Source organism: Vicugna pacos, chromosome 13 (genome assembly GCF_048564905.1).
Source record: "Vicugna pacos chromosome 13, VicPac4, whole genome shotgun sequence".
Lineage (NCBI taxonomy): Eukaryota > Metazoa > Chordata > Mammalia > Artiodactyla > Camelidae > Vicugna > Vicugna pacos.
The window spans coordinates 4,595,964-4,618,843 of NC_132999.1; the positions used below are offsets into that span (position 1 = coordinate 4,595,964).

At 42.5% G+C, this 22,880-nt stretch overlaps 1 protein-coding gene and 1 long non-coding RNA gene across 4 annotated transcripts in view; one reads left to right on the top strand and one right to left on the bottom strand.

Moving 5' to 3' along the window:
* Positions 1–12,690: 12,690 nt before the first annotated feature.
* LOC107033674 (uncharacterized) lies at positions 12,691–15,029 on the bottom strand. Its single transcript, XR_012078985.1, has 2 exons — positions 14,404–15,029; positions 12,691–13,106 (listed from the first exon to the last, which is right to left on the bottom strand). It is a non-coding gene; the product is annotated as an uncharacterized lncRNA (long non-coding RNA).
* An 88-nt stretch (positions 15,030–15,117) lies between these two features.
* DDAH1 (dimethylarginine dimethylaminohydrolase 1) overlaps positions 15,118–22,880 on the top strand; it is a 133,189-nt gene continuing 125,426 nt past the window's right edge. The window contains exon 1 of one of the 3 annotated variants that reach the window (XM_072974060.1): positions 15,118–15,213. Coding sequence is in view for 2 of the 3 variants with exons in the window: in XM_072974058.1 (XP_072830159.1) it covers positions 15,569–15,871 (303 nt within the window). In the remaining variant the exon portion in view is untranslated. Of the gene's footprint in view, positions 15,214–15,447; positions 15,872–22,880 lie in introns of those variants that run through there. The other 2 variants (XM_072974058.1, XM_072974059.1) reach the window with 2 other exon arrangements.

Sequence of the window (22,880 nt, forward strand, 5' to 3'; positions counted from 1 at the left end):
CACGTTGTACTCCTTAAATATATAACATTGTTACTTTAAAAAAACAAAGTTTGTAATAGCGTGAATGCAGGAGGAGATAGGAGAATTCAACTATCCTCTGTTTTGCAAAAATGTAAAATAATGCCACAATAATACATGTAATAATTTTTTTGTTTTGGAGATTGTGGTTATTTTTTCATTTAAAATATTATTTGTGTCCAACTAAAACAAAACAAAACAAAACATTTTTTATAGTAATGAGCACTTTCACAAGCCTGAGTTCAATACACGTTTGAGCATAACCTGACACTTTTCTCAATGGAAATAGCATGTTTGCTCTTAGTCTAAGCTGAAGGCAAAACTTAAATCTAACAGAATTTGCTGGACTGGAGTTCTGATGCCATTTTTGCAAGTTTTGGAGATTAAAAAAAAAAAAGAAGAAGAAGTTCTGGAATATTTCTCCCACCCTGGAATTTTAGTTGTTTTGCAGTCACCAAATCTGCAAAATCTCTGGATTTGCCTTCCTCTAGGAAAGAGTGTCTTAATTAAATAACTAGGCGCTTTAAAAAGCCACTTCTCTGTGGGTTGCTTCTATAATTGCCTCTTCATTCATCAACTAAGAGTCTACCTAGGCTGACTGTCTTGTTTGTTCACAGTTCGATGTTTTATCTATTTAGTTCATGCAATTTCTTATTGTAGATCTTATGTTTCTCTTTGTTGTCATCATCTGTTCAAAATTGTAAGGTCCTAAAAGAAAAGACCCAACTGTCCTTAATTTATTTTTTATGGCACCTACATAGCACTAAACAGCTAACAATTTTTTAATGTGATGATGATTAAGAAAGGAATCTACAGTAGGCTGATAACTGAATTTAATGTGGAAAAAAAAAACTCATTGATGCTATTCACAGCACACAGTAGCCTGTATCAGTTGCTGAGGAGAACTTAGTATTATGTGAAAGCAGTGATGAAAATGTTCAAAATAGCCAACTCCCAACGACTCATAGAGTGCACGTGTCTCTAACGTTGCTCAGCTGCTTTGGCCTTGGGGCCATGATTCTGCTTTTACAACTCCAGCCAGAGGCTGAAAAGGCATACAGGAGGTCAGACCAATCAATTTTCTAAATACTGGTAGTTCTGGTAATCAGGTTGCTCAAAGAGAAGGTGGTAATGGTTGGTAAATCACTCTTTTGAGGGATTATTGTGGAATTTAGGTCTTGATGGTCAACTTGCATTAATAAATCAACATTCATTGAATGCATGCTTTGTAGAACCATGGAGAAATTCCTTTTTCTGCCAAAAGCTCTGTATGAAGATCTTGTATCCGTAGGAGAAAATTAAATGGCTCATCTTGGTCTACTAGCAGAGCTTGGAAGAGCAAGCCCCAAAGACAAAGCAGTTTCCTAGAAGTGAAGAATTTAACCTTTGTTCTATCCTCTCTTCTGTCAGCCTCGTCAGTAGGAAAACTGTCAAGGTTGAATTCAAATGAATCATCCTTGGCACTTTTTCCCCCTAAAACCGCTTATCTGTCACTTCATGGAAATTGCTACTTGTCCTCAGTGGCGTGCAGTATTAGCTCAAACGTTACACACATTATACCACAGAAGTTGAAAACAAAACCCCACATTTTATATGTATGTCTCTGTATAATAAACAAACAAACAATTAAATTTCCCCTGAACTATCTATGTTATCAATAAATTCAGCAGTTTTAGAGTTAAGGTCTAAAACCACAGCCTTTTGGTCACTTAGCTGCCTGTGTTCTTCCAAGAGAGATTAGGAAATGTTTGGCTTAGAGACAACCTTTAAAAAGTTCTGAGAAATGCATTGTTGCCAGCTCTGTTAATATTACTTCTACTTAGAAGACCTATTTCTTGATGCTTTTAAATGTTTGTAAAGTGTGTTTTTTACAGCATTTCTTTCTTCTTTAAAACAATCCCAGACCCTGAAAGCACGTGTGTCTTCAAGGCACAGAACTGGAGATTCTTCATCCCTGGGGTGTATATCTAAGATCAAACACAATCACACACTCCCACGTAAATAGACGTCAGGTTTAGGACTCCTATGGTCAGAGCAAATGAGCCGGGAGCTGAGAAACAGATAGCAAATGACACCTTGCACAGGCTGTGAGGCTGAGTCCCCACGTTTCTCAGCCAGGCCCACGGTCCTTTATCTGCAATTCAGAAATCCGAAGGGCTCTGAAAAGCAAGACTTGCTAGTGATAAGTTTGGTGACCTAAACTGATGAGAAATACTGTCGTCCTTATTCTAATGGGATCTCATCTAATGGGATTCCCATCTCACTAAATGGGAATATTGATGTGTTGGATTATAGGATGCTGCCCCAGGCCCACTGGGGGTGTTTGTAAACGTATGTACTCATCATATCACCGTTCTAAAATCCAAACTAGTCTAGGTTTTGAAACACATCAGGCACCAAAGATTTTTGGATAAGGAATTGTGAACTGTGTGTTTCCTACAATTCTGAAGAATTTTACAAAATTACTGGAGGCAGCAGCGTATTAAATACCTCATCACCTATCTGGGTACTTGGTTGTTTTCATAATACCTTGGTCAAAATTATAACACCTACCATAACATAATACACATAATAGTTAGATTTTAATCTAGTATCATCTGGACAAGACTGACAACTCTTGCAGAGAGAAATGGTCTTAAAAATGTTTATTGTTTATTTTCTGATTATAACACAAGTATATGCTCTTTGAAGAAAATTGGAAAGTACATAAAAGTTTGAAGAAAATAACAATCACATATAAAGATAACTACTCTCTATATTTACTCTTTTAAAGTTATTTTTATATTTCATTGTCTTTTTTTGCCTATGCACATTTTAAAAATAAAACTGGGATCGTATGAAAGCATTATGTTCTTTTTTTCCCAATTTTACTGATATAATTGACATATTACACTGTAAGTTTAAAGTGTACAGCATAATGACTTGACGTATGTATGTATTGTCAAAAGATTCCCACAGTAAGTTTAGTTAACATCCATTATGGATGGAAGCAGTATTTTCAAAAGCATTATTTTTAGTGGCTACAGAGGATCCCACAGGTATGGATGTAACATGATTTATTTAACTGCTCCCTAGTGGTTCCCAATGTTTTAAGTGAATACAGAACCTGTTTCTTAAGCAGATGATCAGCCACAGTGCCTAGCACACTTAGTCACTCAACAAAAAGATACTGAATTGATTAAAGTTATTTTCATCGACTAAAATCCTAGCACAAACCAGTTTATCAGGTTTAATGAGATGCTTAGGGAGAATCTGAAAGCATGAACTCCAGCGTGAGTACATCTTGGTTTTGGAAGGGAGCAGCTGAGAGAGGGCCACACAGGACTGGGAGCGCCTGGGGAGGTGAGGGGCCGAGAGAGGGAGTCTTGGAAGAACTTCTAAGTTGAACTGAGACTCTGCCACCCTTTGACCCACAGATAGAATTGTTGCTCTCTCCGCGTTGGCTTCATACTCCCACTCCTCCGAAGAAGTAGCTGTTCTGCTGTGTGTTCTGTTTTCTCTTTTAATTGTTTGCAGTTGTTCCTGTGAGAGCAGACATGTGCTCTCTGAATTTAATTGAATGTCTGCTTTAGAACAATGTGACAAGGAAATATTATCTTCTTAGATGCCAGTATGTGTTAAGGTGGATATAGTCACTTCTGGACATTCCCAGATCAGATCTATGTGAACTCCTCCAGGAAATGTGATTAGCCCAGCCCAAGAGACTCCCCCCAAGCAGGGACAAGCAGACGGGAGCCGCACGCACCCTTTTCACCCTAAAGGGATTAAAACAAAGCCCAGCAAACTGAACTAGTGATATTCAATAGTCTCGTGTTTTGATGATACTCACACGGGCTCTCCCCCCAGCATGGCCGTTCCCAAACCATGTAGAACTAACACTGCCTGTTTTGATTTGTGGCCAAAACTATTCTCCTTTCAGACTGAGAGAACATTGTCGTAATACTCAATCAGCAATTAGTGGTGCAAACACTGGTCATGGTAATATTAGTGTTCAGCTAATTCGTTTGATTTAATTAAGCATTTGATTTCCTTCTGGTGTTTTTATAAAAGAAAAACAAGAGGAAGGAAAAATAATCTCAGGTTTTTAACTACTTGCAGCTTTTCAGTTCCTACATCTTTGGCTATAACAAACCATGAATCTTTAAAAAAAACCAAGCACAAATAAAAGTAAAATAACAATTACGTTTAAACTTTCAAAAGGCAATGAAAATATAATTCCTTTTTAAAGGTGTATTATTTTCACCATATTTCTTAGAATAAATATTATAAAGTAATATAAAATTATATAGAATGTGATATTATAGACTGTTAAAAAGTCCTGAGACTGGTCCCCAAAATGTTAACTCGTTGTTCACCCACTGACATTCGTCAGCCTTTCCTGACAAGCCCAGCCTCTTCTCCTGATCCGCACCTTACCAGTCACTGACCGTTTCCAATGAGATTCAGAACGACATTGCAATGAGACAGACAACACTGTAGAGCTCAGGAAACATTAACTAAGTCATGAAAGGAGGAACACAATGAAAGGGTAATCCCTAAAATTAATTAGGAAGTCACAAAGGGTTCTTGGCAAAAAGCAAATTGATTTGAAACCTCTTTTCTCTTAAACTTGCATCCAATGGGCTTTTGTGGGAACCCATGGGTTTTCCAGAAAACTGTGATTCTGAGTTTTCTATATAATATTCCTGTCCCTTTTCCTCCTAAAACAATGTATCTATCATAGCATTCCCCACAAGAAAATAATTACTTTCCAAGGCAATCTTCTCGCTTTTTTTCTTTCTATATTTTTGAAAAAGTCTTTCTTTAAAGGCCTTTTTCATTTTTTTCCATTTTTGAGTTGGCAGATGGCATATTTTTTCAAATATAATAAAAGTCAATGTTTTCAAATATAATAAATACATTAAAAATAACTTAAGAACTGAACAGAGAATCAAAGCTTATGTACAAGGATATAAAAGCATAAAATATCCCAGATCAGCAATTTATAGATAATCTATACAGCGTGTTATATTGATACATATACTGATTTGCTGAGATGTTTATATAAATTCTCTGCAAAATTTAATAAGTAGTTACATATTTGACCTGTATGAACACAAATTACCATTTTCCTCTAGCTTTCACATCAAAGTTGAAATATACATATATGTACATATATATATATATATATATACACACACACACACACAAAATTATTCATGTACATATAAGACTAATGGAAATAGTGATGTGGATCATATATAGTTTCTAAAGAATTAGATAATCTTGGGATAATTTACTCTTGATTTACGTTTAAACTACACTCTTGTCTGTAATATCACCAAGATGTGTTGTATTTTCTTTTCTAAGTGGACTGAACCCAGCCCCTCGTGCATGCTAAGCACACGCTCTACCGCTGAGCTCTACACCGCCCCCCAACCAGATAGTGTTTTCTTGGGGTGATTTCTATGCTGACTTCTCTGAGTCTGGAAGACTCTCAGGGAAGACATCGTTAGATCTGTAGGGCACCCTTGGTTTGGAATGTTCTCTCCAATCTTAGTTAATACTCACCTATCCTTCAAGTCTCAGCTCAAAAGTCACCTTCCCAGGAAAGCCACCCTTGATCTCCCAGACAGATGGGATTTCTGTTACTATACCTGCCAGGGAGACCCAATCCTTTTCCTTTCTAGAACTTAGATTGTAAGTATTTAACTATATGATTGGTTAATAGCCGTCTTCCCTGATAGGTAGTACTATTGCCCAGTGCTGGTCACTGAACAGAGCTAATTGTGTAAACAAATCTGCATGTGTGGATCCTGATTTTAATTCAGGAAAAGTCAGAAACTTTAGGGAATGGAAGGCAATTCTCTGAAAATGTTATATAAATACTGCAGTGGAATAATAACAGAACGTGGAGAACAGGAATGTGGCTGATTAATGATGGGCATTCCTTCCATTGAGAAGTGATGTTTATTTCCTCTCTCTATGAATCTAGACAGGCCTGTGACTGCTTTGATCATTACAGGATGGCAGAAATGATGCCATATGAGTTCCGTGTGTAGCCCTTAAATGGCCTGGTAGCATCCACTGCTTGCCTCTAGGAAGCCAACCACTAATTAAGAGGTGAGACTGTTTGAGACCATCAGGCGGTGAGGAACCCAAGCCAAATGGGGAGTTCCTGGAGGAAGAGATTCCTGTGGAGAGAGAGGCCAAGGAACACAGAGGCACCGGAGATGTGAGTGAGGAAGGCGTCTTGGAAGTGGGTCCTCCAGGTCCAGCTGCCCCAACCAATTCCACGAGGATCAGAAATGAACCACCTAGACGGGCCCTTCCCAGATTCCTGAGCCACAAGTCATGGGTGAAATAAAAAGAGTGTTTAAAGCCACTGAGTTAGGGGGTAATCTGTGATGGGGCAATAGATAACTGGAATGAAGAGTGAGAAAAGTAAATTCATGATGATTCAGTGGAGAAAATAAGTAAACAGTGAAATAAGGAAATGTGGACCAGCCACCCCAGGGGTAAGAGTTTAGGTCATGGGGATGGCGAGACTCTCTCTATAAAACCACTAGAAGCTTGCAAACTCCCCATTTCTGCATCATGCAGGTCCCCATGCATAGGACCCCCTACTATGATTTTATAATGGTGCTGGCAAGAAAAAAGTGTGAGGAAATAATCTGACACCATTTTTTACATGACCTTTATTTCTAAGAGTTGTGTCTGCACATCATCATGTATGTGGAATAGAAATAAGCTAAGTTATTTAAAATGTAGTAAGTTTTTGATATTATTCAATACAAGAAGATTCCCATTCATTGGGGGAAGTTGGGCAACAACTTTGTTGTACTGGGATTTGACCTTAGAGTTGGATAAATGGAGTGTTAGCCAACCATGAATGGAATGGGAAAGAGAAAAAGGAGTGAGTTCCACTGAATGCCATTACTGTCTGGCTTTGCATATTTCTTCTTCCTCCCCTCCTCCTCCTCCTTGTTTGTCTTCTTCACCATCATCATCACAGAACCCAATAACATCGGTTGAGTGCTTACTCTGTCCACATGCTGCAAAGTTTTACATGGATCATCTCAATGAGCTTTAAAACACCATAATGTAGGTGTTGTTGTCATTTTATAAATGAAAAAAATCAAAGCTCTGTGCATAAACCTGATGGACCAGGATTGTACAGGAGTAAGTGATGGAGCCAGGATTTGTTTAACAAAAGGCTATTTGAATACCAACTCTCTTAACCAGTGGGAAGACTGAGGAGAACATTGTTTAAGTTCATTTTACCTAATCCTCTTCATACCTACCTAAGATTGGTATTACTATTCCTGTTTTATATATGAGGATCTGAGGCTCAGAAATGTTAAGCAAATATTGCAAGATCACAGAGCTGTGACAGAGCCAGAATTCAAACCCGGACCATGAGCTCTCTACCACCCTGCAGCTGTTAACAGGTATTTGGAGCAATAGAATCATTGATCCTGGAGCTGAAAGGGGTCCTGGCGTTTATAATCTTATTTTGTAAGAATAGAAACCATTCTTAAGAAAGTGGGCTGAGGAGAGTAGGGAGAGGCAAATGCCATCCATTGACTTAATTAGGCCCTTCTCTAAACACTTGAATTGAGGATTCAGCAATAAAAAGATGTGTGTGTCTGCCAAGAGCTCCTCAGACTGGCGAGTAAGCCAGCACTGCATAATGGGAGTGAAAACAGGGGTACAGGTGTATCACATTCAGACGAGGGCAGTGGGGGCGGGGGGCCTTCTTGGAAGGATGATGCCTTTACTGAGTCTTAAAGAAGGGGTAAGTTTACGCAAGCAGGGATGGGGTCAAGAACGTGCCAGGTGACAGAGCATGATGTGCAGAGGGCCACAGAAGGGAAAGATGGGGAAGTGACCAGAATGAGGATGTGGAGGTGTGTCTTGTGGGCTACGGTAAGACATTTGGACTTCATTATGAGGGTACTGGGGGGCCACTGGAGGATTTAGGCAAGAGCATGGTGTGGTCAGATGTGCAGTCTGGAAAGACCACTCTGAATAGAAGGGCTGTGCAATGATCCAGGAGCCCAATGATATATACTGGACTTAATGGTAGCAGAGTGGGTGGAAGGACATGGATGGATTTGAATCATTTTAAGGAAACTGATGTGTCAAAACACAACTGATTAAATGTGGAGGCAAAAGGGAAAGTGAAGCCAAGGATAAGCAGCTCTCTGTGGGATGGAAGAAAATGGCAGGGGACAAGGAGGTATCCGGACAGAACAGGATGCAATCTGTTCTGGGAATGTCAGCTTTCGAGCTCCTGTGGGACAGCCAAACATGGACGTCCCCTGGGCAGGTGTGAAGCTCAGGAGAGAGCACAGGACCGGTAGTGAAGGTTGCGGCATTGTTGGCATTGAGGTGGTGCTTGAAGTCATGAGCCTGGATTAGCTCACCCATAGGAGGGAGCATTTTTAATTTGAGGGAAAGAGACTGAAGACTAGAGACTTCTGGGAAACACCAACATTTAAAGCAATTAAACAGAAACAAAGAGTGACAGAGAGACAGAGAGACAGAGAAAAGAAGCCAGGAGAGAGCAGCATTACTGATGCGAAAAGGAAAGCAGGAAGGAAAATGCTGTCCTAACACTATGTTAAAATAATTGTGGGTGGATACCAAGCAAATACGATAATTCCATGTTATTGCAACACTAACATTTCATTTTTCTTCATAAGGAAATGAAGCAATTTCATTTCACAGGAAAATGAAAGGGGCTTATCAAAGAATGCATGCATTTCTCTGTGTGGTGTGTGTGTGTTTGTACATATTTCAGCTGTAGAGAAATGTTTCTCTTCTCATAACATTATTTAGATTACCTAAAATTTGAAAGGATTTTTCCCTCAATCTATTTCTTCCCCGACAAACATATATTTGAGTATGAAATAATCATGAAAAAAAAACTTCTGGGAAGATAATATTGCAAAAAGCTCTGAGAAACTGAAAAAAAAAATACGTTGAATTTCAGGGCCACATTAACCTCTGTATATTATCATAAAACATCACAAACTTCTTGTTCAGACTCAATACCTTTATGCAGTACTTTGTACTTTTCAGGATACTTTGATTATCTCATTAGCCCCTGATGTGGTTGTAATGAAGTAGATGACTCTGGCATCAATGAGTAATTACACTGCTGAAAGTAAGAAGCAGCATAAAAAGAGGAATATAGAAAAAGATATAGAAGTTCAGAAAAGGGAAATGTCACTTGTGGGGGAAGGGGTGAGCTCTGAAGAGCCAAGAATGCTTGCTGAGTGCTTGGAGTGTGCCCTGTCACCGAGGTAGGCACTTGACGTATTATCACATTTGAAGAACTCGGGTGTGTTGAGTGGTAGAAATGGGTCTTTTACACAGAAGCAGATGGAAACTTTGCTGTTCGTCATGGTGTCTGGCACAAAAGCACAACAGCTACTAACATTAGTGGTTATCATTAATTGAATATTTTCGAGTGCCAGGTGCACTGCTAAGACTTTGTATACACAGTCACATGTCAACCTCAGAGCAACCCGCTGTACGCATAAACTCAGGTGACTCACCCGAGTAAGGTAACGGGTAAAAGCAAATGGCGTGCTCAGCTAAGAACTTTGAAGAGGATGTTTAATAATATTCCCTTAAAAGCGGGGAATGTTCTTAGAGGTGTGGGCAAAGTAAAGAGAACCGATAAGGGATGTCGAGGCATCCAGGGACCAGCAAGAACAGGAAGCCGTTACAACGCTGGGATGTAGGTAACTGGAGGAACATCACTAAGCGTTTCAAGCTGAGCTGTGGTAAGTTGGCCGCTTCTTTCCAGAGCACGGAAGTTAGGAATTCTCACTTCACTGCCTTCACTGTTGTCTTTACATCAAACACGTATGTGGTAGTTGTTACATCAGATCCTCCGATCCCTTCTGCAGATATGCTGATCAACGCTCACAAGGCCAGCAAACACTTTGAGAAGCTGGAGAGGGTGGATGGACCCCAGTATAGCCTCATTCTGCATCAAATATGGCCAAGGGGTCTTTCTGAAAATGCTGACTTGCCTTTTTTTTTTCACATCCTTTCTTTTTTTTAATACTCATAATGTTGTGTGCTTACAGGAGAGCATTGAAATGTGTGTGGCTTACTATGTCCATGTAAGTAGTTACGTGGGGTCATCAGAACCCAGCCAGGAGCTGGAATCACCAAAAAGGGACCACCAGGCAGAAGCTAGGGTTATAGAAGGGTTGTTGCTGAAACCATGAGAAAGCAGGAAAGGAGTAAGAGGACCTCCTTCTCCCCTTGCCCTCCCATTTCCTGTGAGCGCCTCCCATTGGCCAAAGCCAGCAGTAATGGGATCCCAGGTGATACGGTCCATGAAAGTCAGTCCTCCGAGGCTTAGAGCAAGACAGAAAATGGTGGAGCAGGGGTCTGGGGCACACCAAGTTTACACAAGTAGAATGCGGGAGGGCCAGGAGTCAAAGTCAGGCTTACTATGCCTTATTCACTGCTTTTATGTATTTCCCCTCCATACACATTGCAGGTGCTTGGTAAATGTTTGTTTATGTAAGAATTCCCAGGTGAAATTTGAAGAAACCAAGGTTAGGATGCTATGCATCTTGACTTTAGGAACCACAACCCTGGAATCATCTCCTAGTCTGTAAAACACCACCTGCCCATTCTACCAAACATCACGCACTGCTTGGATGTCAAAAATCTGCAGCACTCAGTTCCCTCCACAGTAGATCTTTTTGTGTCAGACTCAATGATTCTTATGTAGAGACACTCAGAACTTAGTGTCAGAATGCAGACTTACTGTACTCACTTGAACCAGTATTTCTAGTACTTGGGGTGGAGGAGGACACTTGAACCCTCATTCTCTTTAAGGACTCCATCCCCTACCTCCAAACACCCATCCCCAACCTCCAAACACCCATCCCCAATGAAAGAAAATCTTGTATCTGCTAAAAATGGAGTAACAAAGGAGCAAGGCAGCAATGTCTATTTTAATCCTGAGATCATTGCCGTCTAAAATTGACTTCAAATGCAGGTCCAACAATATTATCAACGGAAAAGAAAAATTGCCTCTGTGTCAGTCGGTGTCCAGCCCAGAGAATATAAACAGCTCTAGGTGTTTCAAATAGAGGGAATTAGTTACAAAGATCTTGAAATGTGTGGAAGAGGAAAAGGAGCAACTTGACTGTAAGTTCCACATCGGAATTCACAGTTACATCCCCAGTGTCTAGCACAGCACTTGGCATGTAGCAAGGGTTCAAAAACACGTATTGAACCTATGAGTATGCTTATGGGTGAGATATGGTCTGTCAACCTAGGAAGGCCCTGGGTTCTTTTGGAGAGCAGTGAGATATCTGTATGACTCTGATAACTCAGTGGATGTGGGTATGTGGTTTGGCCTTTGGTAAGATATCACGTTCAAACTTGTCAATGGGTAATATTTAGTGAGTGCCTATTAGGTGCTAGGTAGTATTCTAGGCACTTTTCCAATACTTTGTGTTATTAACTTTAATCTTCATAATAACCGTATGATAATGGGCTCATCATTTCCAATTTCATAGATGAGGATGAGAGGGAGGCAAAGAGCTTTTATGTAACATGGCTAAGATCATACAACAAGGAAATGGCAGTGCCAGGCTTCCGCCCACAGAGTTTGGCTTCGGAAGCTGCATTCAGTCTTCACAGCATATGTCTCTCCACTGCTCAAGTGTTGAAAGCTTAGCCTACCTTTCTACCTTTATTTTGCACTTTCCCCATTGTGATTTCGGGCAGAAACCAGCTGGCTGTGTCCCCAGCCTGTTCCTCTTCTTTCTGGGCTCACAGAAGACTGTATTTCTCAGCTCTTCTTTTTGGTTTATTGTGGCTGTGTAACTGAGTTCCAGCCAGAAGAGAGCGGGCAGAGGTGATGTATATCACTTCCTGGCCCGGCCCATGAACCTGTCACACGCAGTGCTGCACGTTCTATAATGTTCTGTCAGCTTGAGGAAGGTGAGCGTGGTGAACTCGGGTGCCGTACTTCAAAGTGTTGGAGCCACAAAATGGAAGAAGGCTGGATGCCCGCATGCTGCGTGGAGAAGAGTCAGGACCCAGCCAGGAACATCTGTGCAAGCCTTGCAGTGAACAAGAGATACACCTCTATCAACTCTGTGCCACTCTCTGTGCTGGGGTCATTTTGTTATAGCAGCTAGAGTTATCTTAACCAATACATACGTGAGTTGAGCTGATCTATTGAGCTGATGAATTGTTCCTTGAACACACATATGGCTTTTTCACATATTTGTCCTTAGAATGCTCATTCTCTCCTTCCAATTCTTCACAGCCTAAAGATTATTCAAGTCCTAAACCAAGTCCAACCACCTTCAAGCAGCCCTCTTCCACTCCCACCAGCCACAGTGATAGCTTTTCCCCTTACCTCCTTACAGCTCTTTGTTGTCTCTCTCTCTCATGTGCCTTAGCATAGCTCCAATTTTGGGTATCTTATTTCCCTAGCGAGACTGTGAGCTCTTAAAGGTCAAGGATCATGTTTTAATACTTCTTTTATGTCTCTGAAGTACATAACATGATGTTGTGGCTTGGGAATTTTCAATAAATATTTGTGGGGACAATGAATTTACTTACGTACCAGGCTCAGTAAAGTCCATTTTCTTAAAAACAGTCCTTCATCACTCAAGCAAGAAGGCATGCAGACCATAATTTACTCGAGTTGGCGTCTTTATTATTCATTTCACCAACATACACATTCTAACACTTTTTGACAGCTGCTTAGAGGAGACAGAAGGCATGCTTATCAAATTTCAGATGACACCAAACTAGAGGTAATAAATAATGCACAAGGTGACAGAGTCAAAATGAGGCAGTTGGAATGAAGCAGGTAACATTTAATAGGGATAACTGCAAAACTAGACTTTAAAAAAACCCAGCAGCCCAATTTCAGTGCAGAAAATATGGCTAATACCTAACTTTCAGGTTTTCATTGGCTGCCAGGCTGATATGAGCCCAAAGTGGGTACGCTGGACCTTGTTTATAATCAGGCTCAGGAAACTTGGTGGTGAAGCATTCAGGTTCTAATAAGGCACGGGCATGAATTGAGGTTGCTAGATGGAGTCCAACTGGAAGGGGACAGAAGCTCAGTGTTAGGTAAGGGGGAACAAAATCCCATATTTAGCCTGAAATTAGTCTCTTTTTTTCTTTTTAATTTTCTTTTTTTTCTAGAGGGGAGGTAATTAGGCTTATTTATTTATTTGGTTTTTCAATGGAGGTTCTGGGATTGAACCCAGGACCTCACGCATGCTAAGCGTGTGCTCTGCCACTTGAGCTACAACCTCCTCTACTCCATATTTAGCTGGAGCAAGCTCAGCACCTGGGCTAATTTTTGCCTGTAGTGTTGGTGGGGATTCCCTGCTGAGGATACCATTCATTGGTTTCTGGACACTAAGCTGATATCAAGAGGGCAGCATGGGTCCCTTGAGAGTTTTGCCTTAGAATTAGAACCCAGTAGTTCTTAAGCATTTGTTGTTTTACTTTTGGTCCCACTCCTCAGTGTCAGTCAGAGCTATCCTTCACTTAAGGCCCCCTCACTGTTGAAACTGAGAAATGCCATGTCATGTGGGTAAAGTCAAGTCACCCTTGAGAGACAGGAGAGAATGCAGATCACATCTCCTCTGTTGCTCAGTTGGGATCACTTCTATTTCAGGAGCCTTAGTTACATCTCTCCTAGGAACCTGCATTTCCTAAAACCCAGTACCAGAGTTCTGGCAAGAAGGCTGTGGCCTGGGCCTCGGCACTGGACCACCGAAAAAAGCCAATACAATCTTAAGCAGTGTTAATAGAAGACTGCCATCTGGAACAAGGGTGCGGCTGTAGTCTGTGCTGGTTGGAGCACACAGGAAGCACTGTTTCTATTCCAGATACCATCATTTAAAAGGGATAGAAGCAAACCAATGTGTATCAAAAAGAAGATGAGCAGAATGTTGAAGGGCCTTAGAAAGCAATCACTAGTTACTTTTTGGTTCAGGCTCAAGGCCTGGACTGGCTCAGTGGTGGGTGGGAGGGTGGTGTCAGGCAGCACAGACAGCACGACTGCCTTCAGATGTGTGGATGCTGTCTTGTGAAAGAATACTAACATGCCAGGTAATGCCGGAAGGCAGAAGTGGGACCGGTGGGATTTAAGCTCAAAATGAAGACTGTTTAACAGCTCTTCAAAAATGGAATACACTGTGGAAGTGAGGTTTAAAATGTTCAAGTAAAAATCTGGTGACTGTCACAGATGTTTCAGCTGGAACTCCAGAGCATTGGGTGGGAAGTTAGATGAGAGGGTTTCTCAGGTCCCATTCAAATCGGTTGTTCTACGATTTAATCAATCTTTACATTAGAAATGTGCTACAGAACGGGAGAAAAGATTATTACCTGAGATCATTTTGGAGTTACAACCTGAAGCGGCTCTTCCCCTCGAAAGGCGCAGAACCTATGGATTATTTAATCCGCAGGGTGTGAGAGCAGAAAAATCAAAGCTTGGTACAGTACTATTCAGAAGGGAATGGAACTTGCTGAGGCTCATGAAAAAAGAAACGTTCAGCAAATATCACAGGAATTCCTCGGGGTCTGTACAGGCGTGAGGCGAAGGCGAGGGAGGAGGCTGGCAGCCCTCCTTCCCGGTGACAAAGGAGTTGTGATGCTACATATCTGAAACTGCTCCAGGTGAGCGCACACCTGCCGTTGAGGAAAGCACACTTGGTCTTTGCCTCCCTACTTCTGCGGGCCCTGGAGCCAAACACACCAGAATCACTTTGTTCGTGAGGGCAGTTTGTCCCCGAAATACTGTGAGTTTCTGTATGTCGAATACCCTCCATATATGTGTTTCTTGGAGTCTTCCTCTTTCTTACTGAAAGGAATAAATAAAACTCTTAAAAGTCTCGAGTCACGTGGGGTGAGGAGTTATTTGCAGAGAAAGTCAAGGTAACATGTACTTCCACTCGAAGACAGATTCTCCCGCTGGGACACAGGGAGGCGGGGGAGTGGGGGTGGTACCACGTGCTCGGTGACCTGGGAACAGGAGAGTAGGGGGAGAGGTCAGAGTATCCATGCACGAAGGAACAATCCCAGCCTTTGCTTCCCGACCACCGCTTCTAGCCACTCCAGTCGCTCTGCCCGGTCCATCGCCTGCTCTCCAAGTGTGCCTGGGGGCGGTTTGAGGCGTGCACCTGCAGTGGAACACAGGTAACGTCAGGCCAAGGTAGGGCGCCTTTTGGCGTCTCGCGCTCCCCACTTCCTCGGCATCCTCCTCCAGTCCCGCTTCTGGTGCGATGCTCGCCGCTACGACTCCCGCCTCGGCCGCCGCGAAGCCGAGAGCGCCGAGTGGGCGCGCGGGCTGCGCGCGGGCCGGCGCCCGGAGCTCTGGGCATGCTCAGTCGCGCGGGCAGGGCTCCGGGCGCGAGCCGGGCTCCTGCTGCACCACATTCATCGGCTGCCAAGGGGAGCCGCCGGGCGCTCGCAGGCTCGGCGCGCGCTGCCCGCGAAGGACCCGGCCGCCGCGCCCCCCCGCCCCGCCGCCGCCCCGCCGCCGCCCCCAGCCATGGCCGCGCTCGGCCACCCCGCCGCCTTCGGCCGGGCCACCCACGTCGTGGTGCGGGCGCTGCCCGAGTCCCTCGGCCAGCACGCGCTGAGGAGCGCCAAGGGCGACGAGGTGGATTTCGCCCGCGCCGAGCGGCAGCACCAGCTCTACGTGGGCGTGCTGGGCAGCAAGCTGGGGCTGCAGGTGGTGCAGCTGCCGGCCGACGAGAGCCTCCCGGACTGCGTGTTCGTGGAGGACGTGGCCGTGGTGTGCGAGGAGACGGCCCTCATCACCCGCCCCGGGGCGCCGAGCCGGCGGAAGGAGGTAACTGCCCGCCGGGAGACGCGAGGGGCGCGGCCGGGGACGCGCGCCCGGCCCTCCCCCGCCGCCCGCGCCGGACTTGCCCGGGGAGTCGCGGAACCGGTCCCCGGGCGAGTTCCAAACTTCCCCTTTGGGGGAGAGGGTGTGTGTGCGCGAGTGAGAAGTTCATTGTTCACGCCTCCCGGTGCCGGCGCTGCTTGGATGCCTTCGAGAGGACCCGACTGAGTGTGGTTGTGCGGACTTGGGCAGGTGGGTGGGCTGGGGAATCCATCTCACAAGCATTTTAATTTGTAAAGATTAAAAAGCAGCAAAGACGAGGCAACTCTGAGTGTTTCCCGGGGAGCGGGGGCAGGGAGGGGTGCCGCTCCAGGCGGGCGGGTGGAGGCTGGGCTTGGGCTCCAGGGGGCCAGCTGATGACACGGAAGTCCCAAGTCCTGCCTGGAGCTGGGAGCAGGAGGGGCCAGATCAATTAACGGGCTGCCTGTGCCCGCAGACCTAGGGCGTCCCGAGTTACTTTCCAGTGGAGGGGAGAGAGTCCACTGGCAAGTGAATGAATGTAAGGAGGCTGGTTTGTTGCTGAGCTCTGGTGTCTAGGTTTGAAAAGCTGTACTCAGTGTCGGGTGTTAGGTGCGTGTATGTGTCTGTGTTTAACTGGAAATGGTTATTTCACAAATTACGCAATTTTTATTCTCTGTGTTTTAAAACTCATGGCAATTAGAGCTTTTTGTGTTCTCAAGGGACGGCGACTACTTTAAAATATTGCAGCATGTGAAAATGGCTGTGACTGCTTTAAACACAAGGTAGGTTAGTGGGGGAGAGACAAACAGAGTGAGGTTGGATTTTACAATGCCATCTGGCCTGCTAAGCGCCCAGGCTCAAGACTCTGTTGCTTTTGGCATCAAGTGGCGTTGCAAGAAGCTGGTGGTTTCTTCATACCTGGAGGGTTAGGGATTCCCCCCACACCTCATTTTGTCTTTATTCGGTTCACTTGGAAATGCCTCATAGAGCTTGTAGTTAAAATATGCTTATTCTACACATGCTTCAGTACTTGGATAATAGAACTCTACATGGTCTGAGAGAATAAGCATATTTGATTTACTTCTCTGAGATAATTGGCTTTTTTTTTTCACCCTACATTAGTAGAAAACCGAAAGAGTAACAGGCTCATTCTCGAAGCGCTTTTATCTCCTTTGCCACACCTCTCCATCTTTGAGTCTGTGAGATGACACACTCTATGTTAAACTGAGAAGCATGGAACCCTGTTTGAATACTTTCTAATGTGTCCTAGGCCATATGGCAGAGCTGTGGTTTGTGCTTAAAAGAGTAAAATAGATTTCAAAAACCCTTTCAAAATGGTACTCATTCGATGAGGCTGGTCCAGTTTCCTGTTAAGAGACTGTTGTATATTTAATCATCCATTTCATTTTATTCCTATAATAAAACCTTTCAGATTTTGGCCTTCCTGATACTAAAGTGGGCAGTGATCTGTCTCCCTTCAGATTTTGAGACATACATTTTAAACTGGCTTCACTCCTGTACTGGGCTGGTGGCCCACTGCCAGAGGCCATGTAGTGTAGTGGATAAGAACAGTAGACTGCATCTAATTCTGTGACCTTGTGGAGTGTCTCTTGCGTCAGTTTTCTCACCTGTAAAGTGGGCATAATCATACCGATTTCATGGAGTTGTAACAAATTTATAAACCCATCTGAAATATAGAGGACAGTGCCTTCCATGAGTGTTGCTTGTTATTTGCGTATCATTGGGTCATGGAAGATTTACTCCCTGAGCAGTAAGAAGCTGACTGTACACTGATGCATACAGTGACATTTCCCCTTCCCAGGGTGAAGGGGGTCATCCTCCTGCCTTAGGTTCCATCCTAATCTGCTCTGTAGCACTGCCTCCCAGCTTGGATTTCCTGCTGGTGTGTGTGGTCTCTCCCCAAAACACCTTTGCCATTGCCCTGATCTGGATCCCTGGAGTAAGGGGCCTTCCAGCCAGAGAGAGGAATGCGGGCAGTCACGTTGGATGGGGTGCTTCAGGGAAGCAGGGCCCTGCAGGGTAACTAACTCTCCTAGAGGTCTCTCACAGTTTGCTGCTTTAGTTGAGTTAATAAATGCTTGTTGAATGAGTGAAGAAATGAATGAATGAAATGCTAACTAGCTAATATCAACGAGCTGAGAATAATTACTTCAAGGCCCTCTGGGATTGTTTATATAAATGTATTTCATGTGACACCTATCTCCCTAACTGTGAAGTTCCCCAACAGCTGAGGCATTGTTTAAAAATTATTAAAGCTGGAGGAAGGGTATAGCTCTGTGGTAGAGCGCTTACTTAGCCTGCAAGGTCCTGGGTTCAATTCCCAGCGCCTCCGTTAAGAATAAACAAATAAACCTAATTACTCCTCCCCGCAAAAATTATTAACGCTGATCTCCTTGCCTCCTGTCTCCTCCCTCTCCATTCCATTTTCCACACTGTAGCTAAGCTGGTCTTTCTAAAACTCAAATTTGATCCTGTCCCTCCTCTGCATAAAACTCTAGTGAGGCCTCCATTAAGCTTGATAAACCCATTGAGCTGGGCTCTGCTTGCCTTTCCAGATTCGTTTGCATCTCTGACCCCACCACAGGGGCCTCCCAACCCATGGCTCAAGCCAGGTTCCTTTTTCAGGTTCACCATCCTATTGCTTTTATGGGTATACAGTCCTTTTTTTTTTTTTTTTTTCCTGGAATACTCTTCCTCCTTCCTGTCCTGTATCTTACCGGGCTGTTCTCAGCTCACTGTTATCATTAATATTGTTATCTAATCTCCACTGGTGCTTGCCACTTGCCAGACATTGTGGCAGAGTTATGACGTGCATTTCATTGAACGCTCACATCAATCCTTTGAGCTCATTGCTGTCATTATTCCTATTTTAAAGCTGATGAAACGGAGGCTTAGATTAAATAAATTGGCCAAGGTTATAGAGTGGAACCAGTGAAAGCAGGATTTGAACTCAGATTTGCGAGACTCTGAAGCTCTAGTCCCAGCCATTGTGACACCAGATGTCACCTGCCCAAGCATGGGATTCGTTCTCCTTTTCTGAGTGTCTCTGTACTCGTTTATGGTATTTACCATACCATATGGTAATTGCCTGTTTCTCTTTCTGTACCCCCTACTATTATGGAAACCATGAGGGCAAAGGTTATGTCTGCAATTGTTCAACATTTTATCCTCTGGGTCTTGGACACAATATTCATGCAGCAATTTTATTGAACAAATTTTGTTGAGCAGATTTGTCCATGATTTTAGGTCAACCTTAGTTGTCCCTCTTTATGACATATTTGATGTTTTGCAAGTATTTCCAATCAGTAGAGTCCCAAAAGTTTCATGACAAATATGAGTGACTTATCACTGTTTTTCTCTCCCTCTCCCTTTTCTTGCCTCTGTCTCTTGTTGTTGTTTTGTTTTTATAAGAATCCCAAGAAGTTTCTTAATCAAAACATCGTGTATGTATTTAATGAATTTTCTTCCTTGGAAGAAAGGACTGAGAATCAACTCACGAAAGTAACCCTCCTGTGAAAGCTCAGCATTGGCCATAATGGGACCTCCAGAGACTCATGAAATGCAAACGCTGTCTGCAGGAAGCTTAAGTTTTAGTGAAGAAACTGTATATACAGAAAGTCAGCAAGTAGTGTTTCTTGTCTAATAACTCTGTGTCTTCAGGAATATGAATGTGTCCACACATTCAATACTTTGAAGACAAATAAATTAGCCTTGAGAAGCCAATCATATTTTAAATGAATCCAGCTTACATTTTAGAGGGAAAAAAAAAGTCAATTTCTAAATGTCAAAGTCCAGTAAACAAAGATCTAAAAGCTGAAATAGGACAAGTGACAGAGTGTGAGGATTGGGCCTTTTTAAAAAATGAAATTTTTGTATCAGTTATACATGCCTGCAGTAGCAAATTCAAAGGTACAAGAGGACACTGGAAGAAAGTAAGTCTTGCCTCCCCCCCACCCCCCCACTGCACCCTTGTACCTGACTAACCTGTTCCCTCCCGTAGAGATGACTGCTAATGCCATTTTCTTGAGTTTTTAGTGCTTAATAAATGATTAACTGACAAAGGTTACTCCAGGAAAATTGTGAAATACATCCTGTACCCTTTTACCCCTCTTTCAGAGCCATTTAATCCTTTCCCAGGTACCAAGGATCAGTATATAGGATAGCTGTCTAGAAGAAAAACCAGACAAACTAATTTTGACAAAGTGATAATGGTTTTAATTATGCTTGCCTGGAGCATTTGCGTTGTTACGGACCTCTTTTTAGGAAGAAGGCAATGCTTAGCACAAGGTAATAAATCTCCAAAGCAGAAATAGACATCAAGTGTGTGAGCATGGGAGGGGGGGAGCAGGGGGCCATAAACGGAAAGGTGAGCAATACCTATTTGCATAGTAGTTCCCCTTCTATTAGGGCACTTAATTATTTGGAACTACATATTTTGGTCCTGGGTTTATTCTTTGGTTGCGGAAAAGCATAATTATGTTGATCCCAGGGGCAAGGTGAGTATCAAGACCATGTCTAACCACCAGCCAACACGCGCTAAGTTGTGTGTGTGTGTGAATCCCAAAAGATGGTATTATTATTATTAGCTCTATTTAAAAGATAAGGAAACTGAGGTTTGGGTAACCAAGGTTAACTAACTTGTCCAAAGTCACACATAGCTAATAAGTGGCAGAACTGAGCTTCTCAGGAAAGTGTAAAGGTCATTTTTGCTTGAAGTTCTTGTTGCCAGTTGTGGTTAATCATAACAGAACATTAAGTCAATATAAAATAACCGCTTGAATTTCATTTTACACAGTAATGATATACAGTATAACTTGGATGTTAACTAAGTGAATCATTTTACTTCCCTCCTCTCATAAATGAGAGTAAATTGTTTTCATTTCAGTTAAAAAATAATCCAGTCATTTACATGAAACCCCAAGTTGCCTGGAGCACAGTTTATGCGTAAATGTGTCTTGTTTACCAACAGACTGGATGATTGCTTTTTTAAATGCACACATTTCCTCAAACTTCTGTTCAACTGCAGGTGAGAAAACTGCCCCAAACCATAATTAGAAGTCACTCTGACTCAGCAAGGGGGAAAATGAAGGCGCTGGAGGCTCCTCACATGGCTACAGATTAACAGTTCTTGGTAATTGTCACCTCCGACTGGTTAGAACAACTGCTCCCGTTCATGGTGTTTCTTTTTTGATTCTTCTGTGTGGCCTTGGCAGTAAATGTTGGGAAATTGATGTGTGTCTTGGAAACTGGGATGCATCCAGTAACATAATCTACCCCCATGCAGCTGATCTTGAAAGCCTTGAAAATAAAGAATGTAATGATGAGTAGGGAGTGACTTCTATTAGATACTGTTAGCTGAAAATGAGCTTTCTGCAGAGATTCCTAGAATCATTAGAGAATCATTATAAGACTTAAGAAGGCAGGGATGGATCCCTTTTAATTCAGATATGTTGGAAAATGGCTTTTGTGTGTTTTTGAATTCTTACTGAGCTCATCTTTCTTGAAAATTAGTTTCATCATGGTAACGGTAGGTATCCAATCAGTAAACTACAACACAGAAAAACCTACTTAAGACTTTTGAACAGATTTACCTTCCACTGTCTTTGCATCATAATTATCCGTGGCCTCTTAATAACCTCAATGTAAGTTTAGAGATGTGTGTTTTCAAAATTGAATGATGGTTAATATTTATTTTATGGCATTTGCTATTAAAAACTGCAGCTACTTCAGAAAACCCAGTATTCTGACTGGAGGTCTGGACATGCGGTAGAGTTCATTCCTGTAAACGAGGTATCATAATTAAAGACAAAGTAACTGCAATCTCAGTGAGAGAGAAAAAGGTTTCATTTATATCTTTTACAGAACACAGTGCATTGTTCATCTCAGGGAGTAGATAAATATTTATTTACTGTAACAAAATCTCTGATGTTCCATCAGAACGCTCCCCTGACCTTTGAGGTTAGCTTTCATTGCTTTCCCTAAACTGATATTAGGCATTAAATCTGTCAGAGTCCTCAAGCTCATTTCATAAACAGGCACTTTTCATCCAAATGGACAAGCAGGAGCAATCTCAAACAACAAGCCCCATTTTAAAATGTGTGCATGTAATGCCCTCCTAGTTTATTACTTCGTCATTGTCAAATAATGTAATAACGCACGCTGTCTTCCTGAAGCTGAGTGCCGAGGGAGGGTTAGTATCACAGAGAAAGGGATAAATCAGCAGACTTTAGGCTCTTGTTTCTAAATGTCTAGATCATCCAAGTAAGCGTGACCAGAGAAATGAGCACGGCAGAGTAGCAAGATAGAAGTACAAATTAGTACAGGTTGGTTTAATTTTGCCCAACAAGTCAATGTGGACAAACCTGACTTAATTTACTATAGCAAATTAAAGGGAGTACAACTTTTAGTCTGCTTTTGCAGCTAGATGGGCTTGTAGGATAAGTTGTCATTCCAGTGAAGATGAATACATCATTATTTTGCTTGATTTGAATATAGTGAGGAAATAAACTTTTGACTTCATTAAAAACATATTTGCCTTGATTCCTTTGTTCTTATTTTGTCTGAGAAATATTGAAGTTTTCTAATTTACTTCTGACAGTAATTATGAGTGCCAGGATTGCATTGCTTTAAAAATGGCTGTGTTTTTGACAACATAAGCAGATGGAAAGATATACCATGTTCTTGGGTTGGAAGAATCAATATTGTTAAAATGGCCATACTACCCAAGGCAACATACAGATTCAATACAATTGCTATCAAATTACCAATGACATTTTTCACAGAACTGGAACAAAAAATGTTAAAATTTGTATGGAAACACAAAAGACCCTGAATAGCCAGAACAGTCTTGAAAAAGGAGAAGGGAGTTGGTGGAATGCTCCCTGACTTCAGACTATACTACGAAGCTACAGAAATCACAACAGTATGGTACTGGCACAAAAACAGACACATAGATCAGTGGAACAGAATAGGG